Source organism: Amphibalanus amphitrite, unplaced genomic scaffold, assembly GCF_019059575.1.
Source record: "Amphibalanus amphitrite isolate SeventyFive unplaced genomic scaffold, NRLGWU_Aamphi_draft 000166F_arrow, whole genome shotgun sequence".
In the NCBI taxonomy this organism is placed as follows: Eukaryota; Metazoa; Arthropoda; class Thecostraca; order Balanomorpha; family Balanidae; genus Amphibalanus; species Amphibalanus amphitrite.
In genome coordinates, this window is record NW_024881661.1 from 888,926 (window position 1) to 913,877 (window position 24,952).

Genomic DNA, 24,952 nt, shown 5'->3' on the forward strand with positions numbered 1-24,952 from the left:
CCAAATTACCGGCATACTAAAAAACATGTATTCTTGATTCTGGCTTACCCCTACATGAGATGCCACATTTTGGCAATTTCAGTAACCGCCCCACCCAGCAGCCACCCATTGTCCAACTTATTACAATTCAATAGCCTCTTAGTGTCCAAAGTTTGAATCATATGCTGATAATTTTTTGTGCAAAATCAAAAATACCGGCATGCTACCGGCAAGACATGCCAGATACCACGAAAAAACCTGCGGTAGTGAAAAATTACCGGCATGCCGGTAGTGCGGTAGGGAAATTTTGCAACTCTAAAACAAAAGCAAATGGAAAGAGAGCCTGGCAAACGATGAATACCTACGTATAGACAGAAAGTTTGCTATCACGGGATTTAAAACTGTATCGTATAACATGCAGGGCATTATCCTGGAAATGAGCATCCAATATTTCTCCTTAGGACCAAGGTCATATATAGGCTTAGGACTGTAACGTTTCCTGTTGATTGCTTAGACCCGTATCGAGAGTTTCATCCACTTCATGGAGCATCGCCCGACGTCTTGGGTAAAAATTATCGCTCAAAACGGGAATGGCTTGCTACAGCTGCTTGGCAGGGCCCTGCCCATAATGATTTTCATATAGATCCTTTCCGCTTTTATTATTTGCAATATGCAGATAGCTTTTCTTCTTGAGAAACAGCGTGCACTGTAAATTTAACTGCAGATACTTCTTCGCCTTTTTTGTTGTCCCTCTAAAGTTTGAAGTGTGCGATGTGCGCCCAGCTGGCTTCTGACGATCGAAAATGTCCTTGCATAGCCTTAATGAAGAAGAACCAAAACCGCCAAAAGCTTCATATTTTGCAACATTTATTTCCATTCTAGCTAAATGATCAATCGAACATGATAAAACACAACTTGAATACGTATCTATGATTATTCAGTTCATGCCGCATCTCCCACAGCACAAATAATAAATACTTAACACTTACAGAGCGCATCTCACACCACGCAGAGCGCGTCGGAGCTTCTCAGCGAGTCAGATCAGAGAGCATCCGACTCTAGCGTCAACGACAGGCGCACGTCCAAATGACTAACCACCGATACATTGTACATCGAAACACCGCTTACGGTGACCTGAATGAAGCTCACGATTAGGTGCCCGTGTGCTGTGATGGACATGATAAGCTGCAGCGACAGGTGGTTTCTACAAAATCATCTCCATTCAGAACATAGCACCATCTTTCATCCAGCAATCGAACATCGGTCAACTCTCGAGACCTTCTCTGTTCGACAACACACGTGCACATGAAACAAAACATCCAAACAGCAACATGAACAACGTGTCGGCAGCGTACAGAAAACGTACGGCAGCGATCCTCAGCACACAAATCTCGCGGCGCCAAGGCACTGGGGGTCACAACTGGGTTCCCGCACCGCCCAGCGGCCGGCGCGCGACGGACGGGGCTGACCCAGCCGGCCGCCATTTTGATTTGAATGCCAGGTGAGCTAAGCCGCCGGTGCAGGGTCTTGGTGGGACCGCGGCGCCGGAGCTCTACAGCCAGTAGGAGTCCTTGCCGCCGGCTGCCGCGTGCAGGGACGACTCCAGACCTGCGAGACGATACGGATGAGATGGGTAAGCATCATAAGCGGAGGTGAGGGACACATGGATGCTCTCCTTCTGTTAAGTGTAGGTAAAAGAGCACGGGAAAAAGATAAAAAGACTTATATGTTATGTAAAAACGCGACACTGCATAAAATTCTAGTGAGTCACGGAGCAGAGCAGATTGGTGCATTTTAATTATTGAAAGCTCATTCATCAGTAAACAATTACTTTGCACCGACAATTTACCTACTTCTGAATAGGCCGCACTTTGCTCTGAAAAGTGTTCCATTATTGACTGAAGCATTTTCAAATTAGCTAGGCACTGTGCACATGAAACAAGCCCTTTACCATCATCTGACAGACAACTACCAACTAAATAATGAGCCACTCAGTGCTCTCCACCGCCACTACCAGCCCGATCAATGTCCGACCCTCAGGCCTCACTCACCTGTCAAACCATTGCCATATCCCACCGCGCCGGCCCCGAAGCCCGGGTCCAGCGGGTGCGCGTGCGGGTGCGCGTGTGGGTGCGGGTGCGGGTGTGCACCCAGTTCAGGAGGAACATCTGAGTAGCCCCGTGCTGCACCCCATTCGCTCTTGGTTGACTGTCCGGTTGTCGGTAGCCGAGAGCCAGACGGGAACAGCAGGGGGCCGTAGCCGTTGAAGCGCGCGGCAGCGGCGGCGGCTACGCCCGCCGTGCTGCTGCCGTAGCCGGCCAAGTCACGCGCAGGGTAGCCAGCTGCCTGCGTGGCCAGCGCGTAGTGCCACGGGTCTGCTGAGAGGGGGAGAGGAGAGGTGTGTTATTCAGCGGTGAGCGGTTGTTACACACGGCCTTGATTTCGCTATGGAGGCAAAGACGACTCAGAATTTTGTTTTGGACATGTAAAAAAGCAAGCGAGAGTTTGGCTACGGATATCACAAGTATTTCCTACGCAGTCCGTGACCATTAACAACTTCAGAAGGCAATGATTCGACTCACGTCAAAACACTGTACAGACCTATCTTACGGCATTGTTGCTAAAAAGATATAATACATGGCATAGAAAACAAGCTGATGCATTTCGCTGCGTTTTTAGCCTCCTCTACCTTCGGGCTCTGCCTCGACTCAACTCAAACACCCACCAGATTGATGTAGGCCGTGGAGTGCTGATGAGTGGTACGGGTCACTGTAGAGGTCGTGACCCCCGCCGTGACCTATTGATGTCGCCGTGGATCGACTGTGGTAGCCGCTGTTCCAGAAAGACGCCGGTAAATTCCGCTGAGTCATCGGCAAATTGTCTGAAAGAAATAGAAGCAGAAAGTGGTGTTAGCAAACTCTAACGAACAGTCACAGTCAATATTGGGGAGATCGTATCGCATCTGTCATGGCGATATATAACTAGCAGGCTGACATTTAGGTAACTAGCAGGAAAGCCATAGCGCTCATCGCCGTTTTGGAATTATTTTGGATTTCTGCCACACTGTCCGTCAATACTTCACTTCATCGGCGTCAATCGTTACATACAGACAAGAGAAAACCAAGTAACTATCTTAGACCTAGTTTTTTCCTCGTCGAGTCCGTCAGCAATCGTTCCCAACAACTCGCAGGACGCAGATTTAACGCAGAATCCATACACCAAGCCTACAATTCCGCAGTGCGCACGCTATAACTGCGATATCGGGATATTGCCATCGCCATTTTGTGGGCGCCCACCTTAACTGCAGTCATCAATCATTGCGATAGCCCCTCGGCGCGCCGGAATACCGACGCCATTTTCTCGGAGCTCTAATCCCCTGGGGCAATAAACCACTTGAGCCGGCACTAGACAGCCATTCGGCGCCGACTGGGCCGACCCAGGTCCTACGAAATCGACCGGCTTGCGCCGCAGATAATCGTGGTGGCTTTCCGTTACCACGCACAGAGTCAGAAATTGATGAGAGGGTCATATACTCGTAGGTATTGGCGGGTGGAATATAACTGGAATATAACTATAACTGGATAGGTGGAATATAACAAAATTAGTTCCGGCCCAAATCCGAGCCTCGCTCCACGGAGTCAATACATGGGGAGGCCGTGCGGCTGTGTGGGGACGACTCGCGTGTGTGTTTGTGGCCGGAGTCTGGGGTGAGCGTCTGGTCTGACACGAGTCCGGGGAAGTAGGGGAGGGTCGGAGGGGAGCGCTCCCGCCTCGCGCACCCCGGGCCCGACCCTGATGGATGGCCCAGCCCACATGTGTCCGGGACATGGCCTCCCCGCGGCAGACGCATGATCTACTGTCCCGGCCTGGTCCCGGCTGGGACGACGGCTCTCCTCCCTCCCCTCGCGCCTGACCCTTGTGACACCGCTCAGCACACGCAGTTCTGGGGAAGGTAGGTACAGAGGAGCAGCATCGGGAGCAGCATTCGGAACAGGGTGGGGAGAAGCGTTAGAAGTTGGCCATTCAGATGGGCATTCGACGCCATTGACTCAGTTTTTTTTTGCAACCCGTTCAATCGCACATTTGAACCCAGAGCCTATTTTAAGGGAATTTGACTGGGGGGGCAACCTGGAAAATTGTCTTTAATAATTCCATTAACCCTCGCCCGTATTGGTGTTTTCCAGCTGCGAACGTATATATGGGGGGGGGGGGTCCGTTGGACCCTCCCCCTTGCTGTTTCGCCCCTGATCGAGTTAGAGCTTCGCGGAAAAAAACGACCGTGTTGCCCGTGATGAAAGGAAGCCGATGATACCCAATTTAAAGGTCCTAGGTCATCGGTTGACCTTCCAGGTCAGGTCAATGACCCAAAAGTCGGGAAAATCGGGAGTTAGAGCATAGTAAAGGGTGGCTGCTATGGTTTTTTTCGGGGTGCTGATCACGAATATCATCTTAGTTATGATCATAGATGATGTCTTCATGCATTTAGGCCAGGTCGGGTCAGGTCAGGTCAGGTCAGGTCAACCAGTAAGGGTTTTGCCGGGTATTCGTAGCTGGTGGCAACCGCCTCTGACAGCTCCGTAACATGTTACGAAGGCACCAAAACTACAGGGTGTCTCAAAAGTTCCTTGACACATTTCCCATGCCAATAAAGCATATAAGAACCGGCCAAAAATCTAAGGTTTTGGTGTCTGTGTGTACACTAGACAAATATGCATGCTTTGACAACTGATTCGGAAGGTTAGAAACCAAACCCTTTGCTGTATCTCCAAAAATATTTGCCCATACCGATTTTCGTCGCTCCGTCAGCTGCCGGAGGCTGATAAAAGGTTACCAGCTTTCAACTTTCAAGCTCTTGCAGGGGAATCCCCTGCAGTTTCTGCGTCGGAGTTAGGTTTGACGAGCTTCCTGGCAACATCCGCTTCTCCCTTAAAGCCGACAGCTTGCATCGACACCATCCGTGAGTATTTCGTAGGTCTTCTCTGGCACCAACTCCTTCATGAATGACTGGCGCCGACCTCCCAAGTACCATTTTCCTTTTCAAAACAACCCCATTCTTGAACAAATGGGAGGTGCCAGCGGCAATTTTTTCGCAGCATATCGTAGCAAAATGTGTCGGTCATCTGTTTCTTAGACACATTGTGAAATTTTGCAAATCCCAAACGCTCGTCATTTCCCATGCCAAGACCTTCGCTAGGTTCCGGAGTGTTTTCCTCAGGAGAGGTTCTGCTTTGTGAACGACCAAAACATGTCCATCGTGCGGTTTTGTCCGGATTTTGTGTGTAAAAGAAAGCTATTAGCTTCAGATCTGCCTCTTGAAACTTCGTAAGATAAAACTTAACATTAATTGACACTTTTGGAGGGTCACTTGTCTTTGTCTTTATTTTATGATGACCTGCAATTTTTGAAACTGGGTAACCTTTGTCTGTTAGCTTCTAGTCAGTTTTCAATAGTTAGGACTGCATATTCAGGTGCTCTTCGGAGCACGAGTCTGCTGTCTGCTTCTCAGCCGACCCGAGTTTGCGACCTCCACTTTCATGTCTGATCCATGGTCAAAGGTGAACCCTATTTGTGAGCTCATGAAGGGTCGAATGCGCTTGAAAACAATGAAACTGCTTGAGGAAGGTTGCCACCAATGCCCATGCAAAATTTTGACTATTAATTTCTTGTTGATTCCGAATTATTGACAAAAAAAGCCTGGCTGGTACCTGTCAACGAACTTTTGAGACACCCTGTGTAAACGGTCAAATGGTTGCTAAATTTGAATTCAGCTCCAAAAACTAGCCCAAGTAGAAACATATAAAACTCGGAATGTGAACCGAGGTCATCAAAGGCAAATGACCTGACCTGACCTTCCGGTGACCTTGACACCCGCCATAATGCATGGGAGCAACATCATATCCCATGTTTTGAACGTTTGAAACCACGAAAAGACTGCCAAACGCGCGGCTAATGCGAGGCGACATACGCCGAATCGCGATCCCGGCCAAACATGGTGCCATGGTGCTAGGCCGCCGGTGCATCTGAAAGAACTGTGGTGCCCCTGACAAGCCTGAAGTTCCAATGACAGGCCCGTGGTGCCCCTGACAGGCCCATGATGCCCTTGCAAGGCCGGTGGTGTCCATGCTAGGCCGGTGGTGCCTCTGCTAGGCCGCTGGTGCCCCTGGGCCCTGACAGGACTGTGGTGCTCCTGACAAGCCTGGAGTGTCCCCGACAGGCACGTGGTGCCACTAACAGGCCCAAGGTGTCCCTGCGAGGCCGGTGGTGCCCCTGCCAGGCATGTGGTGTCCCTGCTAGGCCTCTGGTGCCCCTGACAGGCCTATGGTGCCCCTGACAGGCCTGTGGTGCCCCTGAAAGGACTGTGGTGTCCCTTGGCCCTGACAAGCCTGAGGTGCCCCCGACAGGCCCGTGGTGTCGCTGACAGGTCCGTGGTACCCTTGCTAGGCCTGTGGTGCCCCTGGCGGGCCTGTGGTGGTACCCCTGACAGGCCCTAGGTGGTGCCCCTGCGAGGCCGGTGGGGCCCCTGGCAGGTCTGTGGTGCCCCTGGCAGACCTATGGTGCTCTTGCTAGGCCGATGGTGCTCCTGACACGTCTGTGGTGCCCCTGACAAACTTGTGGTGCCCCGACAGGCCCGTGGTGCCCCTGACAGGCCCAAGGTGCCCCTGCGAGGTCGGTGGAACCCCTGTCAGGTCTGTGGTGCCCCTGGCAGACCTATGGTGCTCTTGCTAGGTCGATGGTGCTCCCAACAGGCATGTGGTGCCCCTGACAGGCCGTTGGTGCCCCTGGCAGGCCTGTGGTGTCCCCGAGCCCCAAGGGGCGGGGGTCATGACCCATATGACCCACGCTTGGATCCACCACTGGTTATTACTTGCAGACTGACTCATTTGACATCCATTGCAAAACAATCACAGTAGTATGTTTGTCACCCTGTTCCTTTATGCCCATTTTTATAGTGGGCAAATCTCGACGACTGGGGGGGCAATTCCGTTGAGTGCGGGGGCATTTGCCCCCCCCAGTTAACATGTTAAAATAGGCCCTGTTTGAACCTAAAATTAGCCAAGTGTGCAACGGGGGGAGTACTTTTTGGTTTCTCCGGCAAAAGCGTTTTACTGCCCGGAGCAACGGTGACTGGTGACTGGTGAGTCTGATTTTTTCATTTTTGAGGCATAACGTAAAATAGTTATCAAACTCCTGAGATACAAGCGACAAAACTGTGCCAATGCCTACGAGCAATAAAACAAATATTTTGTGATAGACCAAAGGCACGCGAGGGCACTGCATACCAGTAAATTATTGAGAACAGTTGTAAAATTGAAGCAACAAAGGGTATGGTGACTAACGGGCAACGGCAAAGCTAAACTGAAATCGCGAAATGATCTCAGTACCCGGACTGATTTTAAAATGTTTCCTCTGACAAATGAGTTTAACCTAACGAGAAATTCCTGTGGCCGTCTCTTGCGGTAACGTTGTAGTGTATGATCGCGTTTAGCAATTGAATGTTCATTACGCTTGTGCAATGTGCATGCGAACAACCTGTGCTAATACATGGATTTAAGCCATTTTGCTACTTTGTACACGGGGGTGTTACGAGATCAGAATATTAAATAGAAGGTGGAGTCGATCGTCATTCATCGTAGGCTTCAAAACACCTGTCTTCATTCAGCCGATTTATAAGCTGACCTGACATTGATGTATCGCAAATCTTTGTCACCGAAAACGACCGCTTTATGGCAAATGTCACCTTAGATGGTATACAATTATACATGGAACGCCAATGCTTCAAACAGCTCGAAATCGCAGACTAGAAGCAATTTGACGCTCATCCTGTTCTTTGCGTCAGAACGAAGCGTTCTTGTGTGCTTTATGGACAATGGAAATGTCTGTTTGTCTGCATATCTGTCAGGTCGCTGGTCTGCCTGTTCAACAGCGTATCTATTTATCCGCACCTTACTTCATCGTCTTCTGCATCAATTGCTCGTCCGTCTGTCCGTCCATATTGTCTGTCTTGTCAGCCCGTATTATCTTTCTTGTATGTCCATCTTGTCTGTTCGTCTGTTCGTCTGTTCGTCTGTCCGCCTGACTACCTGTCCGCCTGTCCGTTTGTCAGACAGGCTGTTCATTGTTCAACTGTCCCTCTGTCTATCTGGCTGCTCGTCTTATCTGTCTTGTCAGTCCGTCTGTCCGTCTATCCGCCTGTCTTGTCCGTCTATCCGTCTGTCCGTCAACCTGTTCCACTGTCCGTCTGTCCGTCAGTCTGTCCGTCTGTCAGTCAGACCATTCCACTGTCCGTCTGTCTATCCGTCTGCCCGTCTTATCTATCCGTCCGTCTGTCCGTTTGTCGGCCTGTCCGTCTGTCAGTCAGACTGCTCCGATGTTCGTCTATCCGCCTGTCTTGTCCGTCCGTCCGTCTGTCTTGTCCGTCCGTCCGTCTGTCCGTCTGTCCGTCTGTCCGTCTGTCCGTCCGTCCGTCTATCCATCAGTCCGTCTGACTTGTCCGTCCGTCCGTCTGTCTTGTCCGTCCGTTTGTCCGCCTGTCCGTCTGTCCGCCTGTCCGTCTGTCCGTCTGTTCATCTGTCCGTCCGTCCGTCTGTCCGCCTGTCCGTCTGACTGTTCCACTGGCTGTCCGCCCGTCAGTCTTGTCCGTCTTGTCCGTCTGTCCGTCTGCCCGTCAGACTGTTCCACTGTCCGCCTATCCGTCTGCTCGTATTATCTGTCTTGCCTGTGTTGTCCGTCTGTCCGTCAGCCTGTTCCACTGTCCGCCTATCCGTCTGCCCGTATTATCTGTCTTGCCTGTCCGTCCGTCTGTCCGTCAGACTGTTCCACGTGCCACCGCGCCGCCGAGCGGTGAGATTAAACGGCGCCGCTCCTCTCCCATGGCCTGCAACGGCAGCGCTGCGAGATCAAAGAGGCCGCCGGCGCCGACCACTGCCGCCGTATGAGTCACGCCCCCTGCAGACCGGCTACCGTGCGGCGGCACAGAGGACGCGACGAGTTCCACCGCCCACGAGGGGGGGGGGCTGGGGCGGGGTCAGGAGCGGGGTCACATGTTTCACAGGTCGCGACCTTGCCCGGGAATGGTTTCGAAATCGGTGAGGTGGATCGATGTAGGCAGAATTAATACTTGTGTCGTTATAGAGGCGTAGCCGTTCAACTGACAATATTTACGATTGTATTGGATATCTGCGTTGTTGGATGGCAGATCAGCCAACTAATTAGCTCAGACGAATGCGAAAGACACTTAGAAGTCAAGTATCTCAATGTTTGGATAGAATAACAGCTGGATAATCTGACAGCAGAAAACTGGTAAAGTAGCCGAATATTTGGACGGACGACCGGCCTGTCTGTAAGCAAGACGTCCGCCCGCCTGACAGCGCCGGCAGCCCCTGCCCGGTGACTGGCTCGCTTGTCGCTATGCTCGGCAGATAGACACCAGGAATGCGGCTACAAAGCAAGCTTCACGACGGTACCCCACCGTCCACCGTCCACCGTCCGCCGCGCCACCTCACATCTAGCGACAAACCTTACCCATCGCCTGCCGTCGTCGCCAAGCAACTAGCGTAGAAACCCCGGCGGCCGCCGTTACTAGCGCCCCAGCGAAAGGTCACGTCACAGCCATGTGCTCCTGTCCTGTCCTACGCCAGCCGTCCGCAGGAAGTTGCCTGTCGACTGCCGCTGACCGTCAATTATTACAACTATGCCACGACGCGCCGGGCAGCGCATAGCACACATGGGCGACGGCTGTTACCGCTACCAGTTTTTGTCAGCCAGTGACAATTCTCAAAATGCTCGGCGTAGTTTCGACGGCGACGAAGTCAATGGCGCACGACGGGGGCAATTAGCGTGCCGGCATTACCGCAAATCTGCCACTGAAGGCTCGGGAGGAGTGGGAGCGGGTGGTGAAGGTGCGAGAAAAGGTCAAGTATTTGTACAGATGATAAACAAACTGCGAATGGGCTTATTGCTAAGCATTTCAGCAGTGGTTGTGGGTCGTTCTTGTTATGTAACGGTGAATATCAAGGAAGTTGGCCTGAGACCTTGAATTATTGTAATCAATATTGTTAGTCATAAAGGGGTACCTAAGAATGGCAAATGGGTCATCATCTTACCTAGTTAGTTACGAGCATTTGCGAAAAGAAAGAAAACATTATTAAACTTATGTCATCAAATGAAATGCAATGACACCCAACACTAACAGGTCACAGTCGTGGGACGTTACTGTATGAACACGTAGTTTTGGATACCACATTTCATGTAAGAACTCGTTTAATGTCCATTGCGAATAGTGAAAAGCACAATTAACGATCACGGCAAAGGTCTTCAGTGTTACGAAGCACCCCAGCTCCGTCCATCTCGGTATCAATAGCTGATTCCCATGCTCGAGGCCCGTCATCGCCTTGATCCGTTCTGATGTCGTCATCGCATGTCATGCGTCGGTTGACGGATCAGACCGGCCGTATTGTTAACGACACCATTCTTTATGGAACGTTCCCACGGCTGTGACCTGAATATCGGTCGCTCGCCGGTCGCCCTGGCCCCTGGCCGCCCGGCGGGTCGACCGACCGGCTGTCGGCAACTTCAGTGGACTCGCTGCCACGACCGATCGGTCAGACTGCGATTGGTGACGTCACCACTTCCTGAAGCGCGGAAATCAGATAGGGCTGTGTCACCAGCGTGCCGCGTGGGCATTGTTCCAGGCTCATGAGGACGATGGTTATCTTTCTCGGGATTCGGTGGTTGAGCCGGCCCTGTAGCTCGTGCCAAGGTTGTATCGATAATTGCGCTGGATTTGCGATGGATAAAGTTGTTAATCGTTCTGACAAGCCGCTGCCACCAGTGGAAGTGAACTGCATGAGCTCGTGTCAGACTCGGCCCGATCAAACCTGCTCCCGAGTATAATGAATTGTCGACGTACAGACACGCGACGGCACCCGTAATTCTCGCTACCGCCGCGCCTTTCAAACGTCATAACATGGCTGCTGACTCGTTCAGTAATTGCCGACGACAGCCAACGACACGCTAGCTTCTCAACGAGTTTCCAAGCATCTTTGTTTACACTTCTTTCGCCACGCTGTTCAGTGGCTGCTCGCTTCCTGTCACCGTGGCTTTGCTTCACTCAGCGGCTTGTTGCTCCGCACTGTCACGCCGAATGTCTCCAGGCACGAGCTGGCTAAATTTACTCCCTTCCGCGGCACCTCTGTCAGGTTCACACCTTTCCGCTTGACAAACGTCCCCGCTGTAAAAACAGGGAAACGGTTGTCCCACTGAGTTGCAGGCTGGAAAACATTGTCGGGCTCCAGTCCAAACAGGCACGAATATTGGACAGACTGTCACGCTGAAAACAGGCGGGGTGAGGAGTGGAGTGGCAGGGTCGCGTTTGGGTCAACCGGAAGTTGCAAGGATGGTTAAAATCAGTGTTACAATGGAAATGCGGAAAGGCAGTCATTTTTTGGGGGTGATGCACTGAAAATAAACGTGCAACGCAGTCCAGCTCACATGACATACAACTTATGTTTTTTTTTCCTCAGATGCTTCGATGCAGTCTCGTCTTACGTTGCAGACTCCATCCCTCGTATGGTGCGAGGAATCCAGGTGTTGATTACTAACGCTAATCATTCTGCTGTTGGATGCGGATGCAAAGAAGAACTGCTCGAACAAATTTCACCGCGGTTCGATAAAGCGACGTTCATCCCTGACACTTTATAGTAGCCGTCGACGGCCATCTGGTACACATTTGGTGCGCATCTGGTGCAGATCAGGTGCAGATTTGGTCAAATCAGGTTCAGTGTGTCTCTTAGTAGCTATCAGCTAGGGTTGCACTATTTGCTTATATGCCTGCTTTGTCATGAGAGTATCATCGATCAAAACACTGAAATAAATCCATAAAATAAAGATATTTGCTGTAAAAGAGATTAGGTGCAGCTTTAGTCAAATCAGGTGCACTGACCAGATAGCCCATCGTGAAAACGGCTAGTATCTAACAAATGTCCGCTCTATCCCATCGTGTGAACTGACAACCGGACCGTCGCTCGAAAGCGGCACTTCACGTCGTCAAAAAGAACGCAGATGACGAAGGAGGTGCAGATATGACATCAGCTCAGGCTTCATTTTGGGCAACAGCAGCGGCAGCGGCAGCAACTGCATCGTGGAATCAAAGGAAAGTGGCAGCAGCATGCAGGCATCGGTAGGATTGTGATTGCAGGATTTGCAAAATCCTGATTGCATTCCTTTTTGGTGGATTGCACCTGGATTTGAAATCCATTCCAAAAAACAGGATTTGATTGCGGATTGAATTGCATCATACTTCCAATTTTCGCAATCCAATCCGGATTGTGTTTGATTAGTGCTTTGAAATGGTTTGTTGCGATTGAAAATTATGAGATCGGCTTCATCGGCTTAATGTACTTTGCTATCAAGGGCTTTACATCGAAACTTGAAATAATTCAAACGCTTTTAATTTAAACGCTCAAAATAATATACGCTGATGAACTACATAGGAAGGGCAAAATTACGTATTTGAGGGCGAGTTTTGAAAATACAAAACACCGTTGGGTAGATGTTTAAATGTGGGGGTGCTTGAGGCAAAAAATATTTTCCATAAAATACCTGTGCCTTAGATAGGAATTACTCGCAAGACTAAGTACTAGAAATGGGTGATTTGGGGATGGAGGCACGGCCCTATGCCCCCCTCCCTCCCCCAGATTCACTAGTGCACATAATAATACAACAGGATTGCAAAAAAGGATTGCGGATTTGATCACAATCCAAGTGAAAAAGGGGATTGCGGGTAGGAATGCAATCCACTTCGGCACTAGGAATGTGGATTGGGAATGCAATCCTTTCAAAAAGGATTTTACCGATGCCTGGCAGCATGGCAGCAGCCGTGGCTGCGGGCGCAAGGAGCGAGCGTGCTGGAAGCAGAAGCAGCGGCTCGCCAGCAGCCGGGGCTGCACCAGTCTGGCGCCAGGCAAGAACAGATGCCCTGAGCGATGTCTCACCTAATTACAAGCCCTGACGGATGACTCCACCATACAGTGAGGACCAATGTGACTATTACGAGTGACATCTCACCCCGCTAAATCATAACAACGAGTGAATCCTGGCCAACAGAGCTACAAGCGAGCCATCACCGCCACCGAAATGATCCATCAGTTAGGCAGCGCGATGAGCGAGGCGGCGCAGGCTTTCATCCAGCGGAAAATTTAAAAGGCTGTGCATTGTATATAATTGGGCTCAAAAGACCGGATGTCATATGCCGGGAGACGGGTGCATAGTGATGAGGCTCAACTTCGTCGACAAGTATGCGGGTGAATGATAAAAGCGGTCGTATCCGTTGAAATCCATCATATAAAACTGTTTGTGGTAGTGGCAAATCAATCTGCTTTGAGCATGTCGCAATGCAATGGCCTATATCGTTGAAGCTTAGCACTTCAGGGTTACCATAGCCTCATAACAATTTCTGCTCCGGAATACCCTAAAAAAATTGCATGCAGTAAATTTGAGCGGCAAAACGCGTTTTAGAAATGGCTGCCCAATATCCAGGAGCTTGATGCTCTATCAGCTGCGCTACGTCACCACCAAAATGAGCATTGCAGCGACAACATGCACATTGCACGTTAACTTCAAACGGGGTGCCGCCAAGGAGCCAGCAGGTACATACTATCTGTCTGCCAAGCTACAACGCAGTGGCCAATGATTGACTCAAATAAGGTATTTACATGGTAATGATGTCCTGATTTGGGAATTGACGATATCCACTATAGACAGTGACAGGAACTCAATATGCAAGAAATCCTGGCGAGGCATGCCATACCGAACTGAGAAATAAGTGAAAGAATAATTTGTTTAGATGGATCTTGATTGTTGGGTAATTCACCTCGGTTTGCATTTTATACTTCATTTTTGATCATGATGCCCATTCAACAGCGCTAAAAACTTCATTGATAGCCATGCCTGGACTGAAGTTTAAAATCAGCCGATGGTGTAGGAGAGGAAAAGGTGAAACTAAAACATTCGAATCAAAACAGCAACAGGAATGCTGCTAAGCTTATCATGTTTGCTGGATGCCGAGCCACTAATCTGACCAAAGCATACCTATAGCTACTTTACAAAATTATCCTGCACCTTACCGGTGGTGATAATAAAGCACAATTTCGTGACCACCTGGTCATCCTTTCAGCCCGTCGGCTTGCAACATCTGGTTGTACGATCGTTTCGAAAATACAGCCATCGGTCCGCTCATGGGCGTGACCTGTGCGTGGGGTTTCGTGACCTGTCCGTGAGGTTTCGTGACCCGTCTCCATTCGCCCTCCGTGACCTGTCTTAATCTGGCTCGCACCTGACAGGTCACGTGGTTTGTCTTCATCAGGCCTGACGAGCCACGTGGTATGTCCTATGTCCTCCTCAGGCCTGCTACGACACACATGATTAACGATGAACGCCCAAAGTTCAGTCTTTTGCACGTTTGTAATTAATACCTATGGTCTGCATTTTCCCCGATATGCCACTTTGAAAAAGGTAGGTCATCATTGGATCTCCCCGGTCTCTCTTTCTCTTACATTGGTCAAACGATTCTATCTTATCTCGTCTACGATGTCTTTCACTGCTCGCCTTTCCCTCAACCACCACCCCTTGATGACCGTTCCGGCATCTCACCTTTGCCCGAGGCCATTCCGTGCTTGGTCTCGAAGCCTGCTCCGTGACTGAGCGCCCTGGCAAAGTGTTCGTCCACCACGTGCGCCGCGTCGCCGCAGTAGTTGGTGACCAGCACACAGTTGGAGGTGAGGAACTTGACGTTGTGCTGGCCGCCGGGTGGCGCGTCCTCCTCCGACTGGCCCGGGGGAGTCTGGTGGCCGGCCAACGATGGCGCCGACGGACTGCCACATACTTTGTACTTCTGAAATAAGAGAAAAGTTAGTTATTTGTCATGTTAAAATGTCAATAAGTTTGATAACCGGTGCAGGTGGGAGGTAGGATTTTGTTACTATCCATCGAAGGAGCTAAGAAGCTTTTGAGAAGGATGATTTATGTGAAAGGCAAGATACAACAACATTAATCATTTAATTTACTAAACACCATGATTTATTGTGCCCCTTAATATCATGATGGAAAAGATGGTCGTCGAAAAGAGAAGTGCAAACCCCAATTTTCAGCACTGCTAATTAATGATATGCTAATGACCACTCATCAGAGAGGCTCTACCTTGCATTAACTGGCGTGTCCCGATTCCTTCCCTTCACCCAGCTGCACGGTAGCCACCATCTGTCGGCCTTGGCCTGGTGGCCCACAAATCTACGGGGGTGGCCCAGCGTGTGTCTGTCTGCCACTTGATCTGACCAGCGGCGGCACGGCTCCGGTTCAGTGGAGCGTCGCGCCGCCCGGCCGTCTGGTGTCGGTACCGCCCTGTCTGCCGTCCCCTGTCCCCTGTCCCGGGACGGACCCTCTCTCCTGTCCCGGGACGGACCCTCTCCGCTGTCCCGCGCCGGGCCCTCTTCCCTCTCCGAGCGTCCTCACTCTCGGCAGGGTGGCCTCCCGCAGGGCTCGCGAGTGTCGCGCAGGGCTCCCTTCTGTCGCCACCGCTAAACAAACTGTCCACCGCGGGGGCCGAAACAGCACTCTAAGGAGCCGGCTGGGGGGTCCGGGGCGCAGGAGTGACCGAGGTAAGGTCTGTAACTGGGAGAATACTTCAATGGTGTATGGTAATCATGGCGCTTCAGTTAGGAAAAGATAGGTTTGTGCAACTGTACCCTGCGCCATGCAACTTATTACGGAGCGAGCGAAGCGAGCGGAGTAATAAGTTGTAATGACGAAGAGTCATGAGAAATTGGTATTTTGGTATGCACAGTTGATATAGCAGACGATAGAGAAATATCACAAATAATTTTGACAGTAAATGCTGCAAATTGCAAATTTATTCAGGAAATTGCAGCGAGTAATAACAAACTTGATAATTGCTTTGTAGCGAACTCAGGTTCCGGTGACATGTTCCTTCGACAAAACAAAATCGTGGTCTTCTAATGACCTATTGAAAAAAGAAACATGCCTGACGTCGTAATCAGGTATACGTAATGCTAAAAATACCTATGGGCATAGCATATCCCGCAGCCTGGAGTTCCCTTATTTACGGCTTCGTGTGATTTTCTTGGAGTACCGGCTTAAAGCGGGTCTCATTAGTATGTATGTCATCACTCAAAGCTCAGGAATACATGAACATATATGATTTGCCCTTCACGGATCATTAGTCATTCATTATCTCTCCTATTGTGTGCTGAGGGACAAGGCTAGTGTCCTGAACAAAACAGTACACGGACTAAATTACAAACAATGGATCTTACAGTGGGATCAATACAATTGACACGAAGATTCAAAACCTTGAAACAATGTGGCTATTACATAGGCATGTGACGTTGTAGACACTATACAAATTTGATATGAACCGCAAATTGGTGTACTCAGCTGCATTATAGCCAATGGCGTTCGCCGTATAACGAGCCAGCTATGCATGCACTGTGCTCTACAGTCATGCATGAACTAGCGGATTGCGGTCACAGCCTACAATCCTCTACACTGCACCATTCGCTTTCCTAGTTCATTTGTCTAGATTAGACAGCTTATCAACAAGCCTATAAATAAATTAATCAATTAGTGATTACCTACCAATAACAAAAATAATTGAACAAGTCGGATAACACATCAAATTATGACAAGGAAAAAATATATGAGTACAAGTAAGCAAAACAATGATGACGAACAAACCTCAACCCGGGCGCACGGACCGCGCAAGGCACTCGCACCAGCTTGAACCTGTAAACGATAATGGCCATTTTCATGACGGATTATTTTTTTTTTAAATAAATTCAGCTCGAATATTTGAATGGATGAATTGACAGGGCCGGAGCCTATGCTTAGCAGAGCTTGTTGCGTAGAACCCGACCCCTACCGTCCGATCGCGCAATTCCAGGTAACAGGAGAATTTAGATGCCAAAGTTTAACGTGCCCTTCAAAGCCGGACACGGCCTGTCCCACTCAACTGACTTCAACTGGCTGCGGCTGCTCCCACCAACCGCAGACCACCCCCGTCAGGAGTCTCAAATATCGAGCGCCGGAGCGCCTCGAACCCGGGCTCTCACTGCGGGGAGTCCAGCGCTCTACCAACTGAGCTACGGGACAGACAATTATTTATTTTATTTTCTTATATTTTATTATATCACCAATTATTTGGTGAATGCATCAAACTATTAACAAAAAATTTCATACCATGAACTCATTTCAATGTTTTGATCGAAAATATTTTCTGATAATTTGATGAATCAGGTATAGACTATATAGGAGCAAGCAGTGCTACGCTGGAAAACTAACTGTGAGCTTAATTTGACCAAATCGCACCAAATGTGACCAAATGTGTCATCGTGAAAACGATCGTAGACCAGTCTAAACGGACCACCGCGACCGGTCCACGGAGCTGCTCCATCGGACCGGAAGCGGACCACGGCGCGGGCGGTCCTCCATCTCCCGTTGCCACCCGTGCGCGGCCGTTCGCTATCTGGCGAGGGCCGCGACCGCTTGGAATGTGACGGGCGCAAACAGTCGTCTGGCACCGCCCGCGTATCAGGACGGGACCATCTCGGCGGCCGCCACTACCGCCTCACCAGGCGCGGCGGCCACCCCCCGCCGTCTGCCGCCGTCGCAGTCCGGCTAATTTGTCATCACTTTGCGTAAGAATTCGTCTGGCAGTTTCCGTGTTTGATCTGCGGCGATCTGGGCTGATAACATTCTCTCCGGCTGCCGGGCGCCCGCCGCGCCGCCCGTCGGGCCCCGAACCCGTTCGCGGGACGGTTAGACGACGGACGACGGGTGGGCGGCGGGTGGACGGAGTGGGACCTGAGGTGGCAGACAGCGCGGGCTCGGCAGTTTACAATTTACATAGGAGGCGTGGGCCTAAGTATGGTTCGTAAGGTTCGCAATGGAGCAGAAGGCAGCAACGTATCATGACATCAAAGCTATCGGCCTTATAAGAAAAATGTCTTTCTGATGCCTACACTTTTAACTTTTTGCTGCCTAAATAAATGAAGATGACAAGATCCAGTACTTGTGCATTAAGCGCAGCAATTATGCTTATTGGTTATTTGTTTTGTAAGTAATGGAGCGCGAATTACAACTCGTGGCGATGGTCTTCATTAAAATAGGAGCCGCGAGGCGCGATTTAATGTAAATATGTCAAAAGGTGAGTACCACCCGGTTTAAGCAGCCGGGATCATACGCGGTGGATCACAACATTGCGCTGCCAGAAATCCGTATCATTACAAGACCGTAAATCTGGGCACTCCAGCCTTGCATAGTTTGCTGATAGGTGTACATACATTGTCACTTTGCGAAAGCCGCTTTCCCTCGGGTCACATTCGCCAGGATGTTAAATCACCTCAGAATGTGGCCGTGTCCTGCTGTTTATCCGATTTCTGAAATACCGCAGAATAATTGGTGCATTGTATTATCACGGGAGCACGCAGAAGACCGCCAAATTGGTGCTTTTGTTTTGATCTGTATTCTGTAGATGTTCCGGGTTCAGCGGGGTGCTCGCATGCCAAATAATATTTTCTTTATTTAGTATACCTTTTCTATCACTGCTGCGTAAAACATGAGTTCAACCACGTAAACCAGATCATGGACATTCAATAGGTAGGCATACGTAGCTCCTGCGCTCTTGAGGGTTGATATAAGTCAAATCAGCCGTTTTCACGACGGGTTATCTGGCGAGTGGCGAATGCATCAAACTTGACCAAATCTGCACCAAATCTCTTTCAACAAATACCGTCATATCATCAATTCATTTTAGCGTTTTAATCGACAATAATGTTTAATAATGTGAAAGATGAAGCATATAAGCAAGTGTGCAACTCAAACTGATTTTTATTTATTTATTTATTGCGGTTCTTTGTGGCATCCAATAAAACATTGGCTGTTTGGCCACAGTGTCATACAAAGACTACCATGATAACTTCTAAGAAACACATTGGACCTAATTTGAGCAGATCTGCAACAAATTTGCTCCGAATGTGAACCAAATGTGTACCAAATAGACGCAGTTAAAACGGCTATAGTTGACTAATGATATTAGCCGTTTTTACGACGGCCATCTGGTACACATTTGGTGCACATTTGGTGCAGATTAGGTGCAGATTTGGTCAAATCAGGTTCAATGTGTCTCTTACTAGCTATCAGCTAGGGTTGCACTAATTGCTTATATGCATGCTTTGTCATAGTGTCAGAGAGTATCATCGATGAAAACACTGAAATGAATTCATAAAATACAGATATTTGCTTACAGGGTGTCCCATAAGTTTGGTGACACATTTCCCGTAGCAATAAGGCATATTAGAAGAAGGAAAAATCTTAGCTTTGCTGCTTATGCGTACCTACACGTACACTACAAAAAAACACGTGCTTTGACGACCTTGTCGGAAAGTAAAAAACAAATCCTTCTCCGTACCCAAAAATATTTGCCCATGCCAATTTCAGTCGCTCCTTGGTTTCAAGCTTTTTCCAAAAAGGTTCCTTGTTTTCAAGCTCCTGCAGGGGAGTCCCCGGCAGTTTTTAAATCGGTTTTAGGTTGGACATGCTCCCCGGCAACATCTGCTTCTCCCTGAAAGCCGACAGCTTGCCTTGGCACCATTCCCAAGTATCTTTTTAGACTGGCGCCGATATCCCAAGCACCATTTTCCTTTTCAAAACAACCCCATTCCTGGACAAACGGAAAGCGCCAAGTGTACATTTTGGTATCACGACGCAAAATGTGTCGGCCGTCCGTTTCTGAGTCGCTTCGCGCGCAGCTTTTTCATCTCCCAAATGTTCATCGTTTCCCATGGCCATGCCAAATTATTTGCTGAGAGCGTTGTCCTCAAGAGAGCTTCTCCTTTGTAAACGACTCAAACCTGCTGTTTATTTGGTTTTGTCGTGATTTTTTCTCCGAACGACAGTTGATCGTTCCAAATATGCCTTTTGAAGCTAATTTACTTCAAATTGGTCAAATAAACGTAATTCGTGGTCAATAATCCTAAACGTTCATGAGTTTCGGGTTATTTCTCTGAAAGTTTTGACATTATAGATAGTATGAGTGATATTAGACAATGTTTTGTTTCTATTTTACGATGATCTGCTATTCATTTTATTTTGAAACTATCAAATCGCACATCATTTGACTCAGTGGATCGAGAACACAATGACACCATTTATGAAGCTGCAACTTAGCTTTGTGCCAAGTTATTAGCAAAAGCGTAGTTTGGCCTCAGTCGACCTCAGTTGACCGGACCATAGCGTTCTTGCAGTAGACGAACACTTGCCTAGTCAGCTTTTGATATAACCTGAGGAAGTACATTACAAAAACATTAAAATGGAGCAGATATCTTCAACATTTTCACAATTAGAGCCATTCAAAAAATTTCCCTTATAATTCGTCATGACATCTAGATGACCTCAGGTAAAGCACACAAAAAACGGGATACATGTTATTGCCACTCGGTGAGCTTATCGTATCATACAAGGTTGCATTAAATCGATGCAAAACTCGCATACAAAATAAGTGTTATTTCAGTGTTATTTTAGGGATGTACAGGTTTCATGACCTGTTGACCTGAGCGGAGATCACGTAGGCTCAAAATTATCACTACATGTGTCAAACAGCTGACCCAAAGTGTCCGAAATTTAGTGACGCTACATGCAACTGTGTTTATGCTATTCTCCGAAAAAGGAACTGTTTTATTCTGATAACGTTAAGTTATTCAAAGTCTTCCTTGGCCCTGTACCGTTTTGGTGAGTGACCTAAAGTGAATTGACCTGAAGTGACTGGGACAGGGACTTGAAATTCTCGGGAAATGCGCCAAAATATCCCATAGTTAATGCTAAATTCGGCGGCCCAACGCACCGCCGTTTTTACGCTATCCAAAAATAGCATGGGGGGGGAGGAGTCGCATCAATTCCCGGCCTGCCGAGGGATATATGCATCATGACAAACAAGCATATTGTATGCAAACATAAGATCCGCCATCAAAACATATCATAAAGCTGTACCTTTGTATTAGCTCAAGTCGCCAAATCCAATATATCATTTTCCAGTTTCTTAAATAAGTAAGTCATCTGGTATAACTTTTAGAGATGTCATGAATATCTAAATATGCGAATCTTAAATGTCAATTGCTTTGTTTGAAGTTACTTTTACCCTATATTTATTATTAGTGCTGCTATCATATTATTCATTACATCCCAAGACCCAAGCTGAACGCAGGATGATTGCATGTGTTGACTCATGTTCGTTTGCCATGCAAAAATGAAAAAAAAAACTAGTAGGAAAATAGGCACGATATTTGGGAAAGATATCGCTAACGAGACTGTCATGTCCTTTCACATGAGGCCTGCCGCATGCGAGCAAGGCAACCACACAAAGGCGACTCGCACTGTGAACAGCTACCACGGCCGTTCAGGCGTGTTCGGTCACTTCGGCTAGTCATGCTTGGCAAGGGGTTGGTATAAGAACAGTCTAGAAGGACGATACATATTACAGTGCCAGCATCAGCCTTATCCACGGGCCAAGGCCTATACCATACTATCCTATCACATGACTTATGAGGTGTATGCGATACCTACCAAATACAGCGCAGTAATATTTCAAATTGTAAAAATACCTAAAATAAATTTCCTAAAATGTCTGGTAGCTAATTCAAGTTACAACATAAGCTGATTGGCGTGTCTCAACAATAGGAAAGCGGACACGTGCCACGACCAGCGGAGGAATCATGCTAATGCAGAACCCTGCAAATACCTCTTACGGAATTCAACAATTATAGCCTGAACCCGGAGCAGTATATCAAATTTTACCGCGATACCAAACCGGTTCGTACCCACACTGATAGCGAGCCGAATACCTCCGAGCCCCCGGCGGCGCTTAGCGAAAATTCCGGCGAGGATTCTCTGCCAATATTCATAACCCGGATCCGTTTTTTAATTGCGTCTGCCGGCAATGTCGGCGCCTTTGATGTGCTCGGAGGGCGCTGCGACGGGCCGGTGATCCACGCCGGTCACCGGCGGTCACCGGCGATCACCAAGCGCCACCGAGCGCCATCGGAGGTGTCTGGGCGTCATCGATCGTCATCGGAGAGTCATCGAGCTTCTCCGGGCGTCACTCAAGTCGGATGTGTCTATGGTATGCGGCGACCACCGCAACTTTGACCAGATGCCCCATCGGCAGGTTTTTTAATACATCGCCGACTACAGGCCGAAATGTGACATTCTTGGAAGCTGGTCTATAGATTATAAGATATCCGTCGATGACGCACATCATACCACGCTCAGACATGTTACCACTGATGGCACGTCGTGCACCTCAATACCTTTTGTGGGCACATTGAATAGCCGGGGTGGACCAGTAGAATCCAGGCACCAGTAGAATCCAGGCAGCGAGAACGACGTTCATGTTACACAAATATTTGTTTTGATTGAGACCTGGCCACCAAGTTATAGCTAATAAGCCGTTTGAGAATGTTTCAGAACATTGCTTCTCTAACTTACTACAACTTCTCGCAACTCAAGCCTTTTCAATTACCGTCTAGTCTGCTTTCAACCACCGAGGCGCTCACCTGTTCCTTGCCATGCCCGCCGACCGTCGCCGTCGCCGCTGTCGTGTCGGCGGGGGACGCACCCCTCCCGAACGCTGCTTCCGGTGCCTGCGGCTGGTATGGGCCTGCCGAGTAGGGCTGGTACATCACTGCGCAGCTCATGACCGGCCGGGTCGCCGCTCACCGCCCGCCCCTATCACTGCGCTCCCACGGCTCGGGCCGACTGGCGGTCGACGCTCGGCGGCCGGCGGCGGCGGCGCGGCACCGCCATCGTAATCGCCGGCGCTCCTCTGCGCACGCCGGGCGTCAATGGGGGCGGGGCCTGACGCCTGTAACCATGGCAACCACCGCTCATTATTGGAGGACGCGGCGGCGGCGCGGGCGGCGCCGTGGGAGCAAACAGTGGAGCTTCCCACGGCCATGGGTCTGCAACGGTGGGGTGGGCGCCTGGTTGTTTAGGACGCACGTAGGGAGTTGGTCGGAAAACTATGAATGGAACAACTCGACAGACACTGCTTTTAAGGAAAATCTTCGGCATGGAATGTGATTAGACCTGTCGTTGTCAATTATCTCATGGATATTGCACATAGGGCTTCATCAGCATCAACACCATTCTCACATCATTTTAGTCTCGGATGAGTGAACTAACAACTTACATTTGAAATAACTAGTACGAAATATACAAATATGTAGTATGCAATATTATCGCTATCAGTGTTAAATGCAAAGCAACGAGGCATATAAAAAGACGTATACAAACCTTAGAATTGGCAAAATTTTGATTATAAAAAATCACAAATAAAGACACCTCAATTAGAATTATTCCAAATAAACGGATCGAACGGCATAGTTTGGAATAATCGCTCCAATAGGACGCGGTAAATTCATTTTCAATTTCAATACATGACGATATTAACCATTTTTGCAATATCTGCACTCTTACCTAATACGTGACAGAAACTATTACAGTGTATCCTAATCGCGACAAAAGTATCGTTAGATATCCTGGCAGCGTCTGGGCTAATTCCGTACCTACCTACCCAAAACTGCCTGGGACTGGGGCTGAGAATCGGAACTGAGCCCCACATTTCTCGAGAATCAATGGTTTTATTGAGCCCCGTAAGGTAGCGCGTTTGAAAGCTCTCCACGAGGCCTTTCAAACACATTTTAAAGATTTCAAGATTGATGTCAACTTTCAGGTCCATATCAGGTCAAATATCAAATTCTAGGCATCCTGTATGACGAGGCTCATGAACCGCGGGATCCGTAGGTTCTGCCCGAAACTCAGCCTATGTGACCCCGAAGGCTTTGTGAAGATACCCTATGAGCAGAGCGCCACACTAAGCATGGGTCAGGGTCAATGTCAGATCATAAAATGCCACTTTTAGACAACAGTCGACAAAAGTTGAGGTGCCTCTTTAGGGCATTGATACTTATTTTGCGTGTATTTTGATGATAGTGGCCATTATGCATCCTTATTTTGGTTAAAGAATGATAAAAACCAAGGCCAAGGTCATGTCAGGTCAGGCTAGGTCACGAAAGTCAACTCATGCTACAAGGGCATGCGACGCATGACTTGGGGTTATTTTTCACGCCGGATCCGATTGTCATACTAATTTCACTCCCAAACTCGCCGTTCCGATGTCCAAACATACGAGAATACCTATATGACATGATCATACTTTACATATCCCGGGAATAGTTTTTACCATTTCGCGGTCAAAAACCACGATAGAGTGCTAAGATGTGGCAACCTCATGTACTTATATGTGTGGCTCGTTAAGATATATTTTTGTTATTATAAAAGGCTTGGATAGTTTTTGATTTTATGACTTATTATCTTTTCTTATTTGAGGGACAAATAAAACAATTTTAGAAACACGGCGATTGCGGTGTTTAAGATCTGATGCTTGTCGCCTTTTAGGGCTTTTATTTGAGTCTCGGATGTAACTTCGTTTTTTGGTAATTTTTCCAACAATACCGTTTTATGACGAAAATTGTCGTTTAGTTGGTCCAGTAACATCGGCATATCTCAATTGTTTGTTCTGATCAAATTGCATAACAATTTACCAACACACGTTAAACTAACATACGAGTAAATGAGGATGGTAGAAGATTCGTAGAACAAGATCTGCCAATGTTCATGAGTAATTTAAGAAAAACAGGGGGCTCGGATCCGAATCTCTCCCCCAAGGTGGTTGGGGATATCCCTATATTATTGAGGCCAGCATACTCGTAACATGAGACATTGTTTGAAATTATATGACTACATTTGAACTGCAAAAACCATTAGGGTTTTACTGAAGCGTACTTATGAAAGGCACAAGACATCTCTCTCTCTCTCTCTCTCCTCTCTCTCTCGCTCCTCTCTCTCC

General features: G+C 48.6%; 1 protein-coding gene across 2 annotated transcripts; it reads right to left on the reverse strand.

Moving 5' to 3' along the window:
- Nucleotides 1-832: 832 nt before the first annotated feature.
- Nucleotides 833-22,842, reverse strand: LOC122383521 (transcription cofactor vestigial-like protein 2). Of its 2 annotated transcripts, none has more exons than XM_043370027.1 (5): nt 22,599-22,841; nt 14,629-14,869; nt 2,705-2,860; nt 2,031-2,357; nt 833-1,587 (listed from the first exon to the last, which is right to left on the reverse strand). In XM_043370027.1, the coding sequence occupies exons 1-5, from the start codon at nt 22,737-22,739 to the stop codon at nt 1,532-1,534; spliced, it is 921 nt and encodes a 306-aa protein (XP_043225962.1). In that variant the 5' UTR covers nt 22,740-22,841; the 3' UTR covers nt 833-1,531. The 2 variants fall into 2 exon arrangements, with proteins under 2 accessions (XP_043225962.1, XP_043225963.1); XM_043370028.1 differs by having other exon boundaries at nt 840-1,587; nt 2,031-2,354; nt 22,599-22,842.
- Nucleotides 22,843-24,952: the final 2,110 nt, after the last annotated feature.

Excerpts from the sequence above, each read along its gene's own strand:
- LOC122383521 (XM_043370027.1), bottom strand. The coding sequence starts at position 22,739 with ATGAGCTGCGCAGTGATGTACCAGCCCTACTCGGCAGGCCCATACCAG. Across the intron at positions 2,358-2,704 it reads CCACGGCCTACATCAATCTG|CAGACCCGTGGCACTACGCG; the intron begins GTGGGTGTTTGA and ends TCCCCCTCTCAG. Across the intron at positions 1,588-2,030 it reads ATATGGCAATGGTTTGACAG|GTCTGGAGTCGTCCCTGCAC; the intron begins GTGAGTGAGGCC and ends ATCGTCTCGCAG.